This window comes from Vigna umbellata, chromosome 5, assembly GCF_029865625.1.
Source record: "Vigna umbellata cultivar VRB3 chromosome 5, Vumbellata_1.0, whole genome shotgun sequence".
Lineage (NCBI taxonomy): Eukaryota > Viridiplantae > Streptophyta > Magnoliopsida > Fabales > Fabaceae > Vigna > Vigna umbellata.
In genome coordinates, this window is record NC_142169.1 from 65,502,550 (window position 1) to 65,522,500 (window position 19,951).

At 29.8% G+C, this 19,951-nt stretch overlaps 2 protein-coding genes across 2 annotated transcripts; both read right to left on the bottom strand.

Annotated features, from left to right (window-relative positions):
* Positions 1-368: 368 nt before the first annotated feature.
* Positions 369-2,711, bottom strand: LOC124832549 (Heavy metal transport/detoxification superfamily protein). Its single transcript, XM_047306779.2, has 3 exons — positions 2,393-2,711; positions 2,075-2,150; positions 369-1,893 (listed from the first exon to the last, which is right to left on the bottom strand). The coding sequence occupies exons 1-3, from the start codon at positions 2,420-2,422 to the stop codon at positions 476-478; spliced, it is 1,524 nt and encodes a 507-aa protein (XP_047162735.1). The 5' UTR covers positions 2,423-2,711; the 3' UTR covers positions 369-475.
* Positions 2,712-14,077: 11,366 nt separating this feature from the next.
* On the bottom strand, positions 14,078-18,187 carry LOC124832494 (putative E3 ubiquitin-protein ligase LUL4). Its single transcript, XM_047306716.2, has 3 exons — positions 17,410-18,187; positions 15,963-16,476; positions 14,078-14,607 (listed from the first exon to the last, which is right to left on the bottom strand). Exons 1-3 carry the CDS (start codon positions 18,105-18,107, stop codon positions 14,494-14,496), a joined length of 1,326 nt encoding a protein of 441 aa, XP_047162672.1. The 5' UTR covers positions 18,108-18,187; the 3' UTR covers positions 14,078-14,493.
* Positions 18,188-19,951: the final 1,764 nt, after the last annotated feature.

Below are 19,951 nucleotides of genomic sequence, written 5' to 3' on the forward strand. Positions count from 1 at the left end.
ATGGACATGATGTTACTGTGCGTGCCAGAACAAATTATAAAGAATAATAACACCAAAAGAAGATTGATTGTGGAGAAAAATTAACTCTTTTGACGGAGAAAGGACTGAGAGAGGCATTTTAGTTTAACCATTCTCTTCCTTCCTTTTCTTTTTCTTCTGATATTTATTTCTGTTTGCAACATATAAACACACATAAACATCTCACATGGCGGAAGTCTATCATCACCATATCCTCAGTTACATGATGATATCATAGTTCTCACTATCATAAAATATTATAAAATCTATAAATTACTCCCTTATGTGACCAAAAGCTCAAGTTTAACTTGGAGAAAAGGGATAAGAAGAAAATTGAAGAAACACCAAACTAAAATTGAAACTCATTTCCATTGTATAATATTGCATCATCATATTAGAAAGGACTTTCCATCCATATCCGAACAACCCTCTTATCAGCATCACCACCCATTACTCTTCACATAACACTGCAGCTGGAAGTATTCTCATCACTGAAAAAGTTGGAGTATGGCTCGTGAGGAGGAGGAGGTGGGTAGCTATAAGGAGGAGGGTACATGTAATTCACTGCCATAGGAGGCCTGGCATACATCATTGGCTGAAATCTATCATTTCCCATTGCCCTTTGTTGGTTCATCATTGCAGCCATGTATTGCTGTTGTTGGTAAGGATTGCCAGCCATCATATCTGGACCACCCCCGCCACCGCCACCTTGGAAGTATCCTCCACCACCACCACCGGCAGTTCCGTTCATGGGTGCTGCAGCTGGAAGGCCTTGAACTGCTGGGATGTTACCCATCTGGGACATTGGCATGTTGCCCATGGGAATGCTCATGTTACCCATAGGACCCACATTAGCCCCAACCATACTAGGAGTATGACCACCCATGTTTGGAAACATGTTCATAGCTTGAATCCCTTCACCCATTCCATTATTACCCTTCTTACCTCCATTCCCATTGCTATTTGGAGGAACACCACCGCCGCCACCATTATTTTTGTTGTTTTTAACGTCTGGCATTCCACCTCCATTTTTGCCACCATTGTTTTTGTTACCTCCACCTTGATTATGATTATTGCCACCTCCACCTCCACCTCCTTTCTTACCTCCATTACCAATTTTCCCATCTCCACCACCCATGTTATGCACTTGCACAGGTCCTCCTCCACCTCCACCTCCACCGTCACCTCCTCCTTTCTTCCCATTACCTCCACCACCGTTGCCACCTTTCTGAGCATTCATCATGTTATTCAACATCATCTGAGCCCCATTAGACATAGGGGCATTACCCATAGGGGGCTTACCCATAGGGGGCTTCATCATCATCATCTTATTCAGAGGATGCTGAGGGTCATCCATCTCATCTTCATACAACTCATCGTCCAACTCATCATCAAACTCGTCATCAAATTCATCATCAGACAAATCATCTTCCTCAGGCAAACTGAACTTCACTCCTTTGACCTGGTTGGGGTTCTGGTTGGGCATCTTCATGTCCTTGAACTGAGGCAGCTTCAGATCTTGAAACTCTTTCATCTGCTGAAGTTGTTGCAGATGCTGCTGAAGCTGCTGTTGATGGTTCTGCTGTTGGGGGTTCTGCCCTTGTTGATTATTACCCTTTGGCTGGTTATTCCCACCACCCTTTTGACCCTTGTTGTTTCCCCCACCTTTACCATTGTCAATTTGCATGTTCTTCATCTGGTTAGCAATGTTGTTCTGGTGGTTGTTGCTATTATTGTTGTTTCCTTTGGCAGGGGCACTCCAGAGTTCTGCATGTTTCCCTGACTTTGCAAGCTTCTTGATGAGAACATTGGGGTCCACAAACCCTGAAACCGTCACCTTCCCTTGTTCTGCATCTATCTCGGTGGTAAACACCCCTGTGAAATAGACTCAATAAATAACCAAGCACACTATCTATTCAAGATATGGATACTGATAAGAGATTTTGATTTTTTCTTCCAAGATACAGAATAAAAATAAAACCTTCAAGAATGAAACATAAATTGGTCCTTTTCTTCTCTTTCCTTTTCTAAGAGAGTGAAATAGATGCATACATACCATCAATCTTCTGCAAGATTTTCTTGACTTTGCTCTTGCACCCGTCACAGTGTATGTTCACTCTAAGAACACATTTCTGCATGTTCAAGCAATCCAAGAACCAACACAGAATAAAGAGAAATTTGGTTGTAAATAAGAGGAATTATTAGAATGAAGAAGTAAAAGCAAAAGAAAACCAGACACTTCATACAGAAAAAAATGACTCTCTCAACAGAAAAAGAAAAGCAAACACAGCACAGCAACTAAAAAGCTTGAAAATAAGCAGACAAAAATGAGAAAGGTGAGGACTTGATTGTTGAAAGAGATGAAGGAACGCACCTGTATCTTCAAAATCTCCTCTTTACTCATGTCTTACCAGGCAATGGACAAAAAGGATTGTGATTTGTAAGAGATAGGAGAAATGCAGAAAAGGGTGGTAATAGATCTGAGAAACCGAGTCAGGATAAAAACAGACAATATAGAGAGGCTCATCCAATCTTAGACTTATCCTCTAAAGCTTTTGGAACCAAACACACACCCTTCCCTTTTCTCTGAGATAAACAAAATCTCAGCAACGTTATGCTTTAACATCGTTAAATAGCATTGCTTCTGTCTGTTTCTCCCAAGGACGTGTGGAAGAAAGAAGAAGCTTTCTTAGTGTTTTCTTTTTAATCTTTCTTTTATTCTTCAATATTAATGCAGTATTATTATTCTTCACATGCAATTGATTATTATAACCTATGAAATGGATTTGAGGTATACCTCTTAAATTTAAATTCTAATATATAAATATTTAACAGCATTTAATATTACTTTTAAAAACTAATTAAAATTTTGCCAGTTCTTAAGATGACTAAATTAATAACAACTCATAAACCTTCTAATTTAATCTTTAAATAAATAAAAGACAATTGGATAATATTAAATGGACTCTTAAATTTAAATTTTAATGATTAAATAGTTAATAGCATTAAATATTAGACCAAAAACTAATTAAGATTTTGCTGTTTTTCTAAAGAACTAAGTTAATAACAGGTCAGGAAGTGATTGATTATTTTTACCCGTTAGAATGTGTTGATGTGATGTGTGGATGTAATTCTTTGGAAGTGAGGTAAGTATTTAATGGAAGGGTTAAACATAAAATAGTTATGAAATGCTATTAATTAATTATTTATTTATTTTAATCTTTCGATGATAAGTTAGAAGAGATGGAAGGAAGTAGGTCAGAATTTATCTTGAAATATTTAAGTGTCATTTATTATAGAGAAGGGCTAAGTTGTCAATTTCCTTTTCAGAACTGGCTTATGGTACATTTGCATCAGTACAGTACCTCTCAAGTGGACTTACACTAAAAAATGGCACTCCTGATTCACACGTTCATCATCACACTCACCAATAAATTTTTTCAGATTCCACCGATCTAAAAACTAGGACTAAAAACAACGTATTCTATTATATGATGTCTATTTCTCCTTTGCCTCAAGTAATGATATATCCAAATTCATCTCTATAATTAAGCCAAATCTCATTGTAAGATTAAGATACATTTAGTATTCAAGCATTGAGTAATACCCATCAGATTATAAATTATAACCTTATATAAAAAAAAATCCAAACTGTAACTTCTTCAATGCAAAAGCAATATACATACAGACATTGATGATCTCTAATGTGCATAATAAATCTTCCTCAGTCAAATATCAAATTTGTTTATAGAAACAATTATAAATAAGTGTGAGCTATTAATAAAGGCATTAAGTGCATTATTAGGTGTAACTTATGTTTGGAAATGTAGGAAACATCCTCTTTCTCAGAGGATGAAAGTAAGCTGCTGTACTAATGTAATTTATATGAATTATTATACCACCTTTAATCAAACACTGGAATACTTTTTTCTCCATTGATTAATGAGTGGATAACAAATATCAGAGAGAAGTTAAAAAATTCTAAATCTTAGAATTTTTTTTATAAAAATAGCGTGTTTTAAAATAACAATATTTATAAAATTATTTATATTAAAATATTTTAATATTAAATAGTTATTTTTAAATAGTATCACTATTAAAATATCATTTTTTTTCTTTATAAATAATATGAAAATAATGAAACTTTAAATTAAATGAGTAAATATTTAAGAATAACTTTGTAATTTAAATTAAAAATAATGGTGAAATACTTGTAATCATTTATTGATTTGTCAAACCCTTTAAAATTTATAAAAAAAATTAACATACTAATATGAATTAATATAAAAACAAAGTATTTCATTATTCCATGTATTTTGCAATTGTTATAAATTATAACTATTTTTGATAAGTTCTTCGTGAAACTCTTTTTAAAACATTTTTAACTATGTATAAAATAATAATTCTTTAATAATTTTATTATCATAAAAATAAAAAATGACTTTGGATACAATGTAATATAAAAAAAAATATACAATATCTATTATTCCGAACCCTTTAAAAGTTATAAAAAAAATGAACATTTTAGGATGAATTAATATAAAAACAAAGTTTTTCATTATTCTATGTATTGCAATTGTTATAGATTATAACTATTTTTTACAAGTTATTCATGAAACTCTTTTCAAAACCTTTTTTAAGTGTGTATAAAATAATAATCCTCTCATAATCTCATTACCATAAAGAAATGGCTTTATATACAATATAAATTAGAAATAATGATAAAATATTTATAATTATTTATTGATTTGTGAAACCCTTTAAAATTTATAAAAAAAAAAAGTGAACATACTAATATGAATTAACATAGAAACAAAGTGTTGCATTATTTTATGTATTGTATTGCAATTGTTTTAGATTATAACTATTTTTTACAAGTTATTCGTGAAATTCTTTTTATAACCTTTTTAACTATATATAAAATAATAATCCTCTAATAATCTCATTATCTTCTATGTAAATTAAAAATATTGATGAAATATTTATAATAATTCATTGATTTGTCGAACCCTTTAAAATTTATAAAAAAAATAACATATTAGTACGAATTAATATAGAAACAAATTGTTTTATTATTCTATATATTACAATAAATATGTTTTACAAGTGAAAGTCTTTTTAAAACCTTTTTAACTATATATAAAATAATAATCCTCTGATAATCTCATTACCATAAAAAAAATCACAAATTGTTCAATAAGATTGATTTATTTTTTATCATTACAAAATTAGCATTTTAATTTATAATATTATTACTAATACTACTGTTATTATACTCATTCTTTTAAGTCATTAAACTCATTTTTTTTCTTGGTTATGACCAATTTTTATGATAAAAAATTATAATCTAACTAGTCAAAGTCAATTATAAGTATATCCGTTATTAAATAGGTTTATCATAACAATGAAAATAAAAATAAAATAATTAAGAGAATAAAAATGTTAATTATAAATTTTATTTATTTTAATTTTCAATATAAAATGACAAGTACTTTTTACCTAAAGTATTAAGAGTTTGAATACATAATGTCATTTTGGACATAAAATGATAAAATGATAAAATTGTACAACGTGTTAGGCTAAAATTGAATAAAGGACCAAAATGCAATTAAATCCACTTGTTATCTAACGAAATAAGATAAACAGTTAATTTACTATAATATAACATGATACATCATACTAAAGTTGAAAGATAGAATACACCATTTTACATATTAACAACATTATCTATCATATCATAGTATTAAAAACTGGATAAGACTATGTCTTAGATATGTGTTTTTCTTGTATTTGCACATTTTCCACGGCAAGACAAAGTTGGTTTATGTCTTCTTTACCAAATTAATGCATGTGAAAAGATAAACTTACTTTTAAATTAAAAAAAAAAAAACTACGTTCAAACGCATTGTAACTCTTTGAAATGTGACATCATGGAAATAGTTTTATCTAATCTTAGAAAAACTTATTTGAATTAAAAATGAGTGAATTACTTATAATGAGTAATGTGTTAATAATTAATTGGAGTAACTTATAAGCTATTTTTACTAGTTCCTATAAACTAGATGAAAGTAAAACTCCAGTGCTTTAATAATATATTAAAGTTTTATACCTTTTTCTACTAAAGGGGATCTTCCTTCTCAATGTTATTTACCATTAAAATCTGTCTTAATTTAAATCTGGATAAACCCCTGTACAATTAATAGGCTTTAGATATGAAGTTTAACTTATTCACAAGAATTAGTTCAAAAGAAGAATATCATCCTTTTGTAAGTAGTATTCTAGACATTTGTGTATTCAATGTTTAACATTTGGGAGAGAAGTTAATTACATCTGATAGATGGGTCATTATTTGTTAAAATAAAGTTTAAAATCTGTTTCCTGGGGAATTCAGTTGGAGTGGCAGAAGTTTGGGGTCTTCTTGTTTTAAGTGTTTGGTGCCAAACTTGTGTGAAATGAAAACTGAGTGGTCTTTGGTGCATTTGAATGTGCCTTAAAAAGGAAAGTATTCATATATGTCGTGTTTGAAACCAATAGTAGAACTCTTCTGATTAAATAATGCATACCTTACTTTAACAGCAATTAAGTGAAAAGAAGAAAAAGCAAGCAGAGAACTGGGAATGGATAATTTTCACATGATCATGTCATACCAAAATGTGTCTATTTCTCCTAAAATGTACACAGATTTTAACATGGACTCATCTATTTATTTCTATGAACAAAACCAGAAACACAAATTTCAATTCACGTATAATCATGAGAAATTCAACACAAGTTCCTCCTCTAACAGATAATTTATCGAAAGTTGTTAGTACAAGTGGTTGATATATATATATATATATATACTTGAGCTCCTTAACCATGATCAGGGTTTTACTTTTTACTTGGACATAACTAGAGTGGTAACTATAGTACTCTAAAAATGGGCTATAAAAAACTCCTAATCATACCAAAACAAACCAGAGAACCCTTTGGATACCGATACACCACGTTCAACCAGGTTTCTTGTTTTTTTCTTCCATTTCTGCACTTCATTTATTTTTCCAGGCAAAATTATTCTTGCTGTTTGCCCTTCTTCAAAGCCTAAAAATGTGATCACCCTTACGATCATGTTCCTGTGATTTTAACCGTTATTTCTTTTGACATGTCACTTTACTGCCAAAGAGCATTCGGAAGGATCACAAGAAACAATAACCAAGTACATGTTTCGATAAAAGCTTGCACACGTTAGTTTGGGTTAAACTTAGATTTGAAAACCGAGTTCTCAGAAACAACTTAAAAGCCGTCTGCTTTTTTGACAGTCGAGTCTTCTTATAAAACTGATTCCAGACAAAATTTAAATGTCAAAGGCATCATTATTTTAGAGTAACCAAGCAAGTTATGAAACTGAATTTACCTTAATTTGTAGATAAAAGAAATGGCAAGGCTTGTTGTGTGTGATGGGAAGTGGTGAAATAGGAGGAAAGATAGAAATAGTAATAATAACAAGAATTATAATGATAAAAACGAAGGGTGGTTCTGTGATGGTGACAGGCAATGAGAGGTATGATAGCATGGACTTAAGTGGAACGAGAGGTGAGTAAATGTTGTTTTTAGATGAATAGGTGGATCCATATTTAGGAGTATGATTTTACAGATTTTGTCTCTAAGGTTGGATTGGGGAATGACTTGGGCAGCCATGCAAGGCCATTGCCATTTACGTCGAAGACTTGGCATAAGCAACCACATGGTCTTAATTTGGATAGTGATTGATGAGTGAGAATAAGATTTTGCACATTGAGATTTGAGAGAGAGAGAGAGAGAGAAGGAGAGTGGTATTTATTGAGCCTCACCTACAACAGTACAGTTGCAGTTGCACCTCACACATGGTCTGTTCTTTATCGCACTAGATTTTAGCATGCTACGGGAAATTAATAATGGACTGCAGGTGTAGACAACCTTTTACCACAAGGGAAAACTTTTCATTCTTGTACTATTCCTAATTCTTTTCTTCTATTCTGCTATATATTTATACATACATACATACATATATATATATATATATATATATATATATATATATATGTATGTGTATATATATATATATATATATATATATATATATATGTATGTTCTAACATCAACCACACGCTTTAATTATTACGTACCATTATCATTTTGTATAAACAATAACCATTTGCTAAACTCACTAATCGATATCTACATTGCCCCCCTTTAGTATATTCACGCATTTAATTTCTCAGTTTCTCTCTTACCCTTTTACCTTCTTTGTGTTTTAAGTCACTGTCATCAAAATTGTACAGAATAGGAACGAACTTTCGATGGTTTGGTATACCTTGCCCTCCTTCTTGGTTTTCATCTTTTTCTCTTTTCCTATACCAAAACACAATCATGTCAAGTTTTTATAAACAACTTGCTAACACTAATTGCTTCTGTTGTACTTCGTATTTCGTATTCCCAAACCATGTGTGTGTGTATTTCCCACCGAATACGCCCTCCTATTATGTTTGTTTTGGCACACATGATCTTATATATATGTTCTCCTTTGACTTTGTCTGCTTCTCACGTTGTTCACATCTACCGAGAGTGTCAACTTTGCTTGATGATGAATGAAACTGTGAATAATAGAGGCGATATCATTAACCATAACTAAATCATGTGAACTCTTCAATGATTTAATAATTGGAGACAGATATGTAGTGTCTTATAAACCAACTTAAGATTGAGTGGGAAATTGCTTTATAACTCATTTGCTAAACAATTATGAGACTCTCACGCTGCTATTCAATTACAAATTATCATTTATATAATAATATGTTCATTTTTATAACAATAGTTTTTAAAAATCATACAAAAATAACTTCGAGTTAGTTATAGTATGAAAGTTATTATTACACTAGAAAGTCGTATTTTAAATATAGGTGTTTCTTTTGGATAGGATCCAGTTTCACCCTGTAAAATCTACTTGTTCATTTGTTTTATACAGTAACTTGTATTGCAAAAGCTCGGGCTTAAAGCCCAGAATAATAAAATTTAGTAGTGTTTCTTTCTGCACCCCATTTTTGTCTCTCTGCACTCTCAATAGTGAAGATATCATTGTTTTTATAATTGAATACGACATTGTCATCACCTTCAACGTTTTTCCTCCACCCTATAAAGCACCAACGCATAATCATCCATTTACCTTCTTTTTTCATTTTTTGCAGTACTCATATTTGAAGTTCTTCACAATATGAAAACAGCAACTTTTCATTGAGCTGCTTAACCACGTTCAAATATACAACATTTCTGTCATGACAAGACTTTGTTAAAATACAAAAATTAAATAATGACAATATGTTATTCAGATATGTTTAATAAAAGAGGGTTTTTTTTTCATAAAGGGTGTTGTTCCCTCCACTTATCCAAGTGTTTATGCATCTCCTCACTATTTTTTTTATTCCAAAAATACTCTACAGCTTCCTACTATTTTTTTTTTCCAAAAATACCCTATAGATCTCCACTATCTTCAACAATCTTTCTATTTCTCTCTCTGCCTTAATGGAGCCAAAATATAAAATTCAGAGGAAACTTCAATATTAGAATACTAGTGCTTCTACCACTTCCATTTAAAAGTTAGATGCAAATACAAAATAATAAACATAATAATATTAATAGTAAATAATATATTATTGTTATTATTATTATATACTAACTTTATAACGACGAAAGAACTAAATAAATTCCAAATCTTTAACAAATAACTTTTCTTTTATATTTTAAGTATTTAATAATATTTTTATATTATTTATCTAATAAATTAAATACTTTATTCAAGTTATTTGAGTCAAACATGTTGGTAAGTTAAAACATAATATAATGTTAAAAATTATAGATATTAAATATAAAAGAAAACACACACACACACACACACACATATATATATATATATATATATAAACATTTTTCTAGAAATTTAGAATAAAATTTTACCATTTATTAAGTAATTTGAAGAAAAAAAATATATATTGAACAGTGAAAATAAAATTGAATCAAACTTATTTAAGGGAAAGTGTAAATAAAATTTTACAATATATCACAAGTTTAAATCTGAGCCATGTGAATGCTCCATTAATATGGAGAGAGAAAGAAAAAGATTGTTGAATATAGTTGAGAGGTGTAGGGTATTTTTGGAATAAAAGAAAATAGTAGGGAGGTGTAGAGTATTTTTGGAATAAAAGAAAATAATGGAGAAGTGCAGGAGCACTTGAGGTGGTGGAGGGAGCAACACCCTTTCATAAAACATTACTGAAAACACATGCTCATAATTTATGTGAAGTTCACTTTTTTTTATAAAAAAAATAATAAATTTATTACTATTATAATTTTAAAACTAAATAATGATTATTATTATAATTTTAATATAGGTAATGTTTTTCTTAGATTATTTTGTTTATTAAAATAGTTATTTTAATTTTAAAAACCATTAGAAAAAGTTTATAAATTAAAAAAATGGTTAAATTTGAAGAAAAAAAACTGTCACTTAATGTTCAACTCAAACAAACTATGAGTTTGATTGAGTTAGATTAAATTTAATTAAAGTATTAAAAATACCAATGTCTATTTTTCTTTACCGTTCTTCCTGGTTTAATCCTTTATGTCTCTTTCATTTATCATGTGTGGTTTAAAAGATTAATGTTTTATGTCCCTTTTCTATAATAATAAAGTATTAAATAAGTTTAATCTGTTCATGAACTTTGGCCCAATTCACTAGTGCAATATAACATCATGCGTTCAACGTCTAACCACTGAATATTTAAAGTTAAAATGATCGATGATATTTTTGTAAATTAATGCAATTGTAGAACGTCGAAACCTCATACAATTCGACCTTCTATGATCGTAATTATTTAAACCAACGTGTCATTATTTTTCTTCTTTCTTTTAAACCATCAATAGTACTCGAATCCTGTAGGGGTTGGACGTAATATTTGTAAGTCATCACTTCTTTTTTCTTTTAAACAACAAATAATATGTCGAATCCTGTGAGGGCTTGGACGTATTATTTGTCGGTCAGAAGCCAAAAAGTGACCCATTTTTAATTCTTTTTTTCTTTTAAACCACACACACACACACACACACACACACACACATATATATATATATATATATATATATATATATATATATATATATATATATATATATATATATAAGTCAAATTTTGTGGGAGTTTCGAGGTATCATTTGTCAGCCAAAAGTTTCCCCTTTTTAATTTGAGTGGGAGATTGAAAATTTATTCCCTTTATCTTAGCGCGCGAGACCCTCTTCTCTTCTCAAACTTTTCTCGAACGAAGTTTGACCACCATCATATGTAATCTTTCATTTGATACAAATGCATGTTAATTAACTACTTTATGTATAATTTTCGTTTCTTTTGACCGATTATTTTCGTGTTCTTGTCCTTCATAGGCGCATTATGATTCTCTCTCACTGGTGGAAACACTTTATTCTGACGAATTCACCTTTTGAAGGTTAATTTTCCTTTGGAAAAACTTATTTGTTAAACTTGTTTGTTGTTGTTTTTCGTTGAACTTGTTTGTTGTTGTTTCATTGAACTTGTTTGTTGTTGTTTGATTGAACTTGTTTGTTATTTGTTATTATGTTTATTGTTGATAGTATACGTTCATAGTTAATGTTTTATGAAATTTGAAAAAAAGACAAAAATATTGTTTAACGTCGAATATTAACATTTTTAAATTCAACGTTAATAACCAACGATGTTATAAAATATTTGTACCAGTGATTTCAATGGCACGAAGGGATGTTAGTTTATATTCATTTTATGTAACTGCATTATCTCATTTATAAGTATTAAACAAAATTATCACCAACGACACAGACATACCTTGCTTCAAATAGTATTTCCTCTTACTAACAATTAGAGTAAATAAACTAGCATACTAAGTAAGAATGATTTAATGTTAATAATTAAGTATATGTTTATTATCTTGATATTCAAAATTTAGTGATGCCTAATTTTTTGTTTAGTTTTTTTTTTAATACTTAGCAAGATGTTTCATATGAATGAAACAATCTTTAGCTCATTTTTTCCATTAAATACACTTTTATATGCTTCAACACTGTGATAATAGTTCTGCACCTTGCACTAGCAGTAATATTGATCAATGTTTCGCTCATACTACTAAGATCAATAATACTTTCTCAAATTAAACAAAAATTAATAAGTTGCTTATTTCAATTGTAAACTTAAAAGATTTATCAAGAACGAGACAACTAATTTAAAATATTCGAAAGCCTCAAGATTGACTTAGTTAATTGGTCTCATTTCTCGCTTTTTCTTTCCAAACTTGTAAATACTTGTTTTTTTTCATTTTTATCAACCTTTCCATACCCAACTTTTTTTAAGTTACATTTTTCAACTTTTAATTATATATATATATATATATATATATATATATATATAATCGTTAATTATTTTTAATGTTTTTGTAGGCTTTTAACTCTTTTAAATCAATCATGTCTCTAATTAAATACCAGAAATAATTGATATTTTTATGTGCTCAGTTATAATTAATGTTTGAAACTTAGTTAGTATTTATAATTTAAATTACAAATACTATATTTGCTTATTTCAAACAATATAATTCAAATTTATAACAATTTTATTTCAAAATAAAATAAACCAATTTATTATTTATATATAAAAAGAGTTAGTATATTAAAAGGGTTGGAAATATCAACCTGTCTCTTCAAATTGATGATAAGATAATGATCCAGCCTAACTTTTCATCTTTAAGTTGATGCAATGTTTAAGCTTACTTGATATCAATTGTTGGTCATTTTTGTAACATTAGTGTGGTAGAATACTCAAGTCAAGAGATCTATGAAATATTGCCTTGGTTAAAATTATCTAGAAATTATCTTCATTTGTTAAACAATATAGTGGAAAGTTAATTAATTATGGACATAAAATTACATATCTTTAAATGTGTCCAATTTATCAAATTATTTAAAGATACAGATGTATAATTATAATTACTTTAAAATTTGTTAAAAAATTGTAGCAAATTTAATTTAATCTACAAAACAGTTGAAATTTATATATGAAATTTTCAATATGTATATATATCTCAAATTTAGAACTACATATTAATAAATAATTTAATAATACACGATAATTTCAATAAATAACAAATATTGCTAAAATAATTTCAAACTCATAACTATAATATTATGTTAAAAAATAAACTTTAAATCTAAATTAATCTTTACAAAATTAATTTATATAATAAAATTTTTATTCACTTATATAATATAAATATATCTTATTAATTTGTTATTTTTTAAAATTATAACGTCAATGTAACTAATTTCTATTTTTAAAGTGAAAACATATATAATACTCATTATACCCAATGGATACAAACTTTATCTCATCCTTGTACACATGTAACCACTCGATCAATGTTTATTAATTTGTTTGACAAAAATAAAATAAAAATGATATTATCAATAATTCAATAAACCACTTCTCTCTTTAATGCATTAGGATGTTGTAAAGTCTATTTAGCAACTTTTAAACATAAATCCAGACACAATATGCCATAGGCTAATAAGGAAGAACATTTAAGTTTTAATGTTTCAAGAGACATCTGACTTATTTAAACATTGACAAATAAATAATTGAAAAATAAATTATAAATGAATTAAAATAGAACCGTTTCTAAATATAATTGTTATTTGATAGGATTAAAAGTTTTAAAGGGTTTAATGAAGCAAGATCATAACATAAACATATTTTTAAAATATCTATCTACAAAATAACTATAGTTTCAAATATAAACAATATCTAATGGTAATTGTTATCTTCTTCTTTTTTTTCTTAAAGAAAAAAATAAATCCTACAAGTAGGCTCACTATGAAGGTAAAGATATTCTTCATCTATCATTTGAGAGAATAATTGATTTCTAGATCCTATTTGGGTTTTCTGTTCTGTGTGATTATTTGAAAACCATCTTATTCTACTTAACATCCAACACCTAGTATCTTCTAGGCCCCATTAAAACAAAATATGGTACATCACATAAATCACAGCAATAATAAGTTTCAAACATCCACTATACATGTTTAAATATGTAATAACTTTCAAAGATTCAGAATGGACCAACCAAGGTATTATCTCATTTCTCCCTTATTCATGGATAACTCTAGACAATAAACACCATCAAGACAAACTACAGAAAAATGATCGCCTGTACAATATAGATGACACGGGACGACGCCTTCAATCACGAAAGATCTAATTTTCCCATGAACACATCACAATAACTATAAACAGATTATTGACTAAATTTAAAAAAAAAAAAAAGAAAGAAATTGATATATACTACCTTACTGCAAACTTGAAAAAAAGGGGGAATTTCTTAAAAGGAATTTATTGATAATACCCTGCAACTTGGCATCAGAAGAAAAATCTCATTGATTGTCATTGTTTACTTTGATCTGTATAAGTTCCTCGATAGGCTGACGGCATATAGGGCATTTATTGGATTGAAGTCGCAAATCTTTTGCACAGTCACCGCACATACACTGGAAAAACACAACAGAAGTCATATGAGAATAATCAATACGAAAATATACATTCTGACAAATGATGCAGGCATGGGTGAAAAAAATATGTTGGTGCTAATCCTGAAGAAAGGCTGGGGCACCCCTTATTAAATAAACGTTATTTTGGCTGCGCTGCAAAGTGTTAAATTAGAATATAAATATATAGTTAAATTCACAACTAATTAGAATATAAATATATAGTTAAATTCATAACTAGTGAGTTGTACCGATATGTTTCTAAACTCTAATGATATCATGCTACGCTGATGAAGAAAAAACAGGGTTTGACAATTGAAAACGTTCATCAGTTAGTAAAAGTAGTCCAAACTAAGTTATTATGTAAAATAAAATACACTAGAACGATGTTCTATTGCTACTAACAGCAAGGATTTTACTGCCCAAGAAATTAGTACATTTACTGCTACTAGTAAGGAAGAAACAAAAACACTATATAGTCATTTCACCCACACTATATGTGTAAGTGCTGATATTTTGATCAATCACAAGACATCTCACAGCCTTGATAACAAAAACATGGGAAGGCGGAAGAGGAAGAAAAAAAAAAACTGAAAAAATGAGGACCACAAAACACCCATTAGTTGTTGTAAATAGCTGACCAAACAGTATTTCCTGAGACGTGTAGAGTCACTATCCTTAAGAACTTATCCGCGGTGTATTGCGCAAGGCCCTCAAGATACAACAGGAACTTCTCAGAATTTCTGAGGATCTCAGAACTAGCAAGGATCTCTCAAAGGAGTATAAAAATAATCCAGAATAATTTTAGAAGAGGAAAAGGAAAAAGAAGAAAGAGAGAAGACTGATTTAGGTGTGTTTTGGAATGGGGGAAAGACTCTCTATTTATAGAGCTAGGGAAGAATCAATTAAATAAAAGAAATTAAAAATCATAAAGATTTTTAAAGTTGGAATTGAACGTCGCTCAACTTTCTTCCTGTTGCTAATTAATTTCCAACGTTCTAAATCAAACGTTCAAATCAAATTTTAACTTTTGCAATAAAACTAATATATATAACAATTTAGTTCCTATTAGAAATACTAACAATGAGCTCGGTTTTCCCCGAGCAATCTCATGCAAATACTACCTACGCTTTTAGGCCTATAAATCCGAATGAAGCATGACTAATATAATTCCCATGATCTCTTAACTTCCACAAGCGATCTCGTGCAAATACAAATAATGCTATTATCCAGGGCTATGTATCTGTTTGAACCATAACTTTTAGTATTTGCATGAACCAATACTAAAGCTAGAACCTTAATTTCTTCCTCTAAAATTATTTACTCCAAATATAGGCACATTTGAAATGAAATCTTACCATATGTCGACAAGGTAAGACAGCTGTATCCTTTGGTTCAGTCATGCATATGACACACTCCTTCCCGGGATCATTGTCGTCAAAATCAGCTGCAGGTGAGCTTGCTATTCCATATAACTCTCTCAACTCATATCTAACACCATCAATCCACAAAATCTGCCTTACCACTTTTATATGGAAAGAACCAGCACCATTACTTTTCTCCAAGACACCTTGAGTTATTTGCATGTGAGGTGATGTATCTACAACAGAATCACCCGGAGTTTCATCTTCCGAGGGTGTTTTCAAACTTGTTTCGGCACATATTACTAGAGGAAACACATCTTCTCCAGGTGAGGACTTTGAAAGATCATCCAACTCAAAGAAGCCTAGGTCAATTCCTGTTCCCGAAGGCTGGGAAAATGTCTGGCCGGCTCCTTTCTGAAAGGGTATTGTGACTGGCTGAAATGCATCAGGAAATAATGGAACAAACCTACATTTTTCTTCTTCTTTGGCAAAGTAGGAGACAGTAATGCTACCAATCACAATAATAAGGAGCAGAGAATTAGAAAAGTTAAAATATTTCATAAAATGTGCAGTATTATGCAGTACTCAGTCAATCTTTAATTTTCGCATCTTACAAAATTCATTTCAAATAATTAGACATTAAAAGTATCAAAGAAATCATAAATTTAACCCATGAACACATGCAGGAAGGAAAAGCTGTTGTCCAGGTGAAATTTCCTACCAATTTGTTACTCTCTAAGTCTTCCAATGTGATTCAAAATTTTGAAATTACTCAAACTGGAACACCAATTGGAGTTCTTGCTTAGAAAACCACGTTGAAACTGTTGCAAACTTCATTCAGGTTAAAAATTTGTCCAACATATTTTTGGCACGTTAAAGACAATAACAAGAAACTCCTACCTATACTCAAGGCATTAAGACTAGAGTTAAATCTGAGCACAGCCTCATTAAAAGACATAGAATAAATGACTTAATTAAGGGCCACAAATTGTGAGGCCTAGTCAAACAAAAGATACTTTGCGGGGTTTCTCAAGGATAGTGAGACATCAGGCACTAGAACCATGAAATGGGCAACCATTGGGCTTGGACACAATTTGCTGTGAAAGACAAACTCTCCACTAATCTACTGCTCTTCTATCATCACACCCGGACACTGCAACACCACAAGATCGCCACTCCTGATGATAGGAATATTACAAGTTTCTTTCTTCTAATTTCAGGACAATTAATTACAATTTCTATTCTGATTTTAAAAATAAATAAAGACATGATACCACTATAGTAGGTATTCGATCGGCATCCTCCTGAAGTTATCGTGCAATATCAACTCATACATGAATTGTAAACAAAAAGATCCACAAAGACAGCGCAGCAAAACTTAATTAACGATGAAACAAATCCAATTTTCAGAGAGTTCGGAAAGAAGAGTGAAAAGCCTTACCTGCCATCGTAGACAGCATCGAAAACGAAGGAAATGAGATGATGATCGGGGTTTTCCTGGTCAACCTCGAGGCGCAGGGTGTCTTTGTGGACGTTAACATAGTTTCGTATCTTCTTCGCAGTCTGGTGATCGACATAGGGTGGAGGAGTGGAGGCAGAGGCGCGAGTGGCGGCCGGCAACAGGGTAGGCTGAGAGTGGTATGAAGGTGGGTAGTGATGGCGATTGGGCGCGGAATTGGCGTAGTTGGTATAGGCACTCTGGTTGGGGTGATAGAAGGAGATGGAATGAGTCTGCGGCGGCGGTGGCGGCTGTGGCGTCTGTGGCGGTGGAACCAAGGGAGGGGGAGCAGCATAGTTGTTGTTGTTGTGGGGGGAGTAAGTGGTTGTGGAAGGTTGAAAGTAGCCCTGCGGTGGCAGCTGAGGAGGAGGGTGGTTGAATTGGGGACGGTAATAGTAAAGGGGAGGTGGGAGTGGAGGCGGTGTGTTTTGGATGTAATTGTTTCTTCTTCTGCTACTCCATGAGATACCCATGAGAGTGGTTGAATTCAGAATCAGAAGCAGTGAGATGATGATGATGAAACAGAGCTCCCAATGGAACGAACGCGTGTTGTGCGGGAAATTATGTTGAACCAACCTTTTGTGTTCTTTGTTCTTTCCACGGATTTCTATAGTTTTCCACTTTCCCTTTTTACTTTTCATTCATTCTCTCCTAAACCTAATAATCGTTTGATCAGGTCCACTCTCCTTCCGATGTCTTCTAAGGAAAATCACAAGCACAAGCAAAATTAACTGGAAAATAGATGCATATCATTGTTATTATTTTGGCTTAATCAAATTTTAATTCTTCATATATTTAGATATTTTTAATTTGATTGTATTGTGTCCAGAATTTTTATATTGTTTAAATTGGTTTGACTTTGTAGAAGAGTGAAGTGACATTGTTGTCTTTATTATTATTATCTTTCAACACCATTTTGATATTTTTTTTACATAAAAAAATATAATATAGCTAAATTTTAGTTTTAATTAATTTTTATTAAAAAAATTGTTGTAAGTATCTACATTTTTTATATTTCTAAATTAAATTATTACAATTAATTGACAAGACGTCATCATTTTATTTTTTTATTATTATTAAACATACTGTTACAAACTGTTTAATAAGGAAATGAATTCTATGTTTATCAAACCACATGTTTTATGTATTCGAATTATTTTTGTTTTAATATTTAATTTTAAAAAACAAAATAATATTATCTTTACAAAAGTAATTAAAATTTCAGATATTTATTTGTATTATTATGCTCGTATTATTTCACTGACAATAAAATTAAACAGGAATAACTCCAAAAATATAAAATTTTATACCTCGAAAGAATTAAACTTTTTTATACAAAGCCAGTTACAAATGTTGACTTAAACTTAAAACTTAATTTTATGATTCTATATATAAACATACAAGCAATGATAACCAAATGTAACAATTACATTGGACAATTATTAAATATTTTTGTAAGAATAACAGTGGACAATTATTAATTATTTTTTTAATAGATATTCAATTAAAAATATAAAAAAATTTAAACAAATGAAACTTAATTATGTAATTCTTTTTAATTTCTTGTTAACCAGAAGACCTATCACTAAATTAAAGATAGTAATCCAAAGGAAGCACTTTCAATCCAGAAATATATATTTATTCGGAGAACAGATCTATTGAAAAATCCAGTGAGACTTCCTTTTTTTAGTAGGAAAAGATATATGAAATATTGCTTGTGATTTTTTTACCAAAATTTTTATAATAATTTCAAAGGATTTTTTTGAAAAAGTAACACAAAATTATTTCAATGTACATTGTAATTACATATTATTCACTAAGAAACCATATTTATTCTCGTTTTTTACTTTTATTTAAAGATGGCTAAGTGTAAGAAACTATAAAGTTATATTTTATATTTTAGAATTCACGGTGAATATAAAATGATAAAAATCGATTATTTTAATAATAAAAGTTTAAAATATAAATATAGTTTTTATAAATATTTTTATTATCTTATATTATTTATCTAAATTTTTTTAAGTTTTTTATTCTCTCTAAACTTTATAATTATCTCTTTATTTTTTTAAAGATCGAAGATCATAAAGTAATCTTAGGTGAGTTCTTCGTATGTATTTAATTAGTTTGTGCAATAGAGTAAGTTGATTTTTGTCATTTTTTATTGGTCCATATATTTTTCTATGTATATGAACTAGATTTAGTTTGCATATGAGGTTTAAGTCTTCTATAAGACTCTCTACTAATCAATGTGCCTTACTTATTTTTTTATTGTTCAAAGGAATAGATAAGGTTTCTTGTGCATTTGAAATTGTTTTAAGTTTCTATAACTTTTTTATCATCTTTCATGTGAGAAAGGTTAATTACCTTGTTTTAAAGTTGAGAATATGAGTTTGCATGTTTATATTGCATGAAATTAGTTGAATTGCTAATATTGATTTTTAAACACATTCAAAATTCGTCTCTGTTAAATGATTGTGTGTTGTTT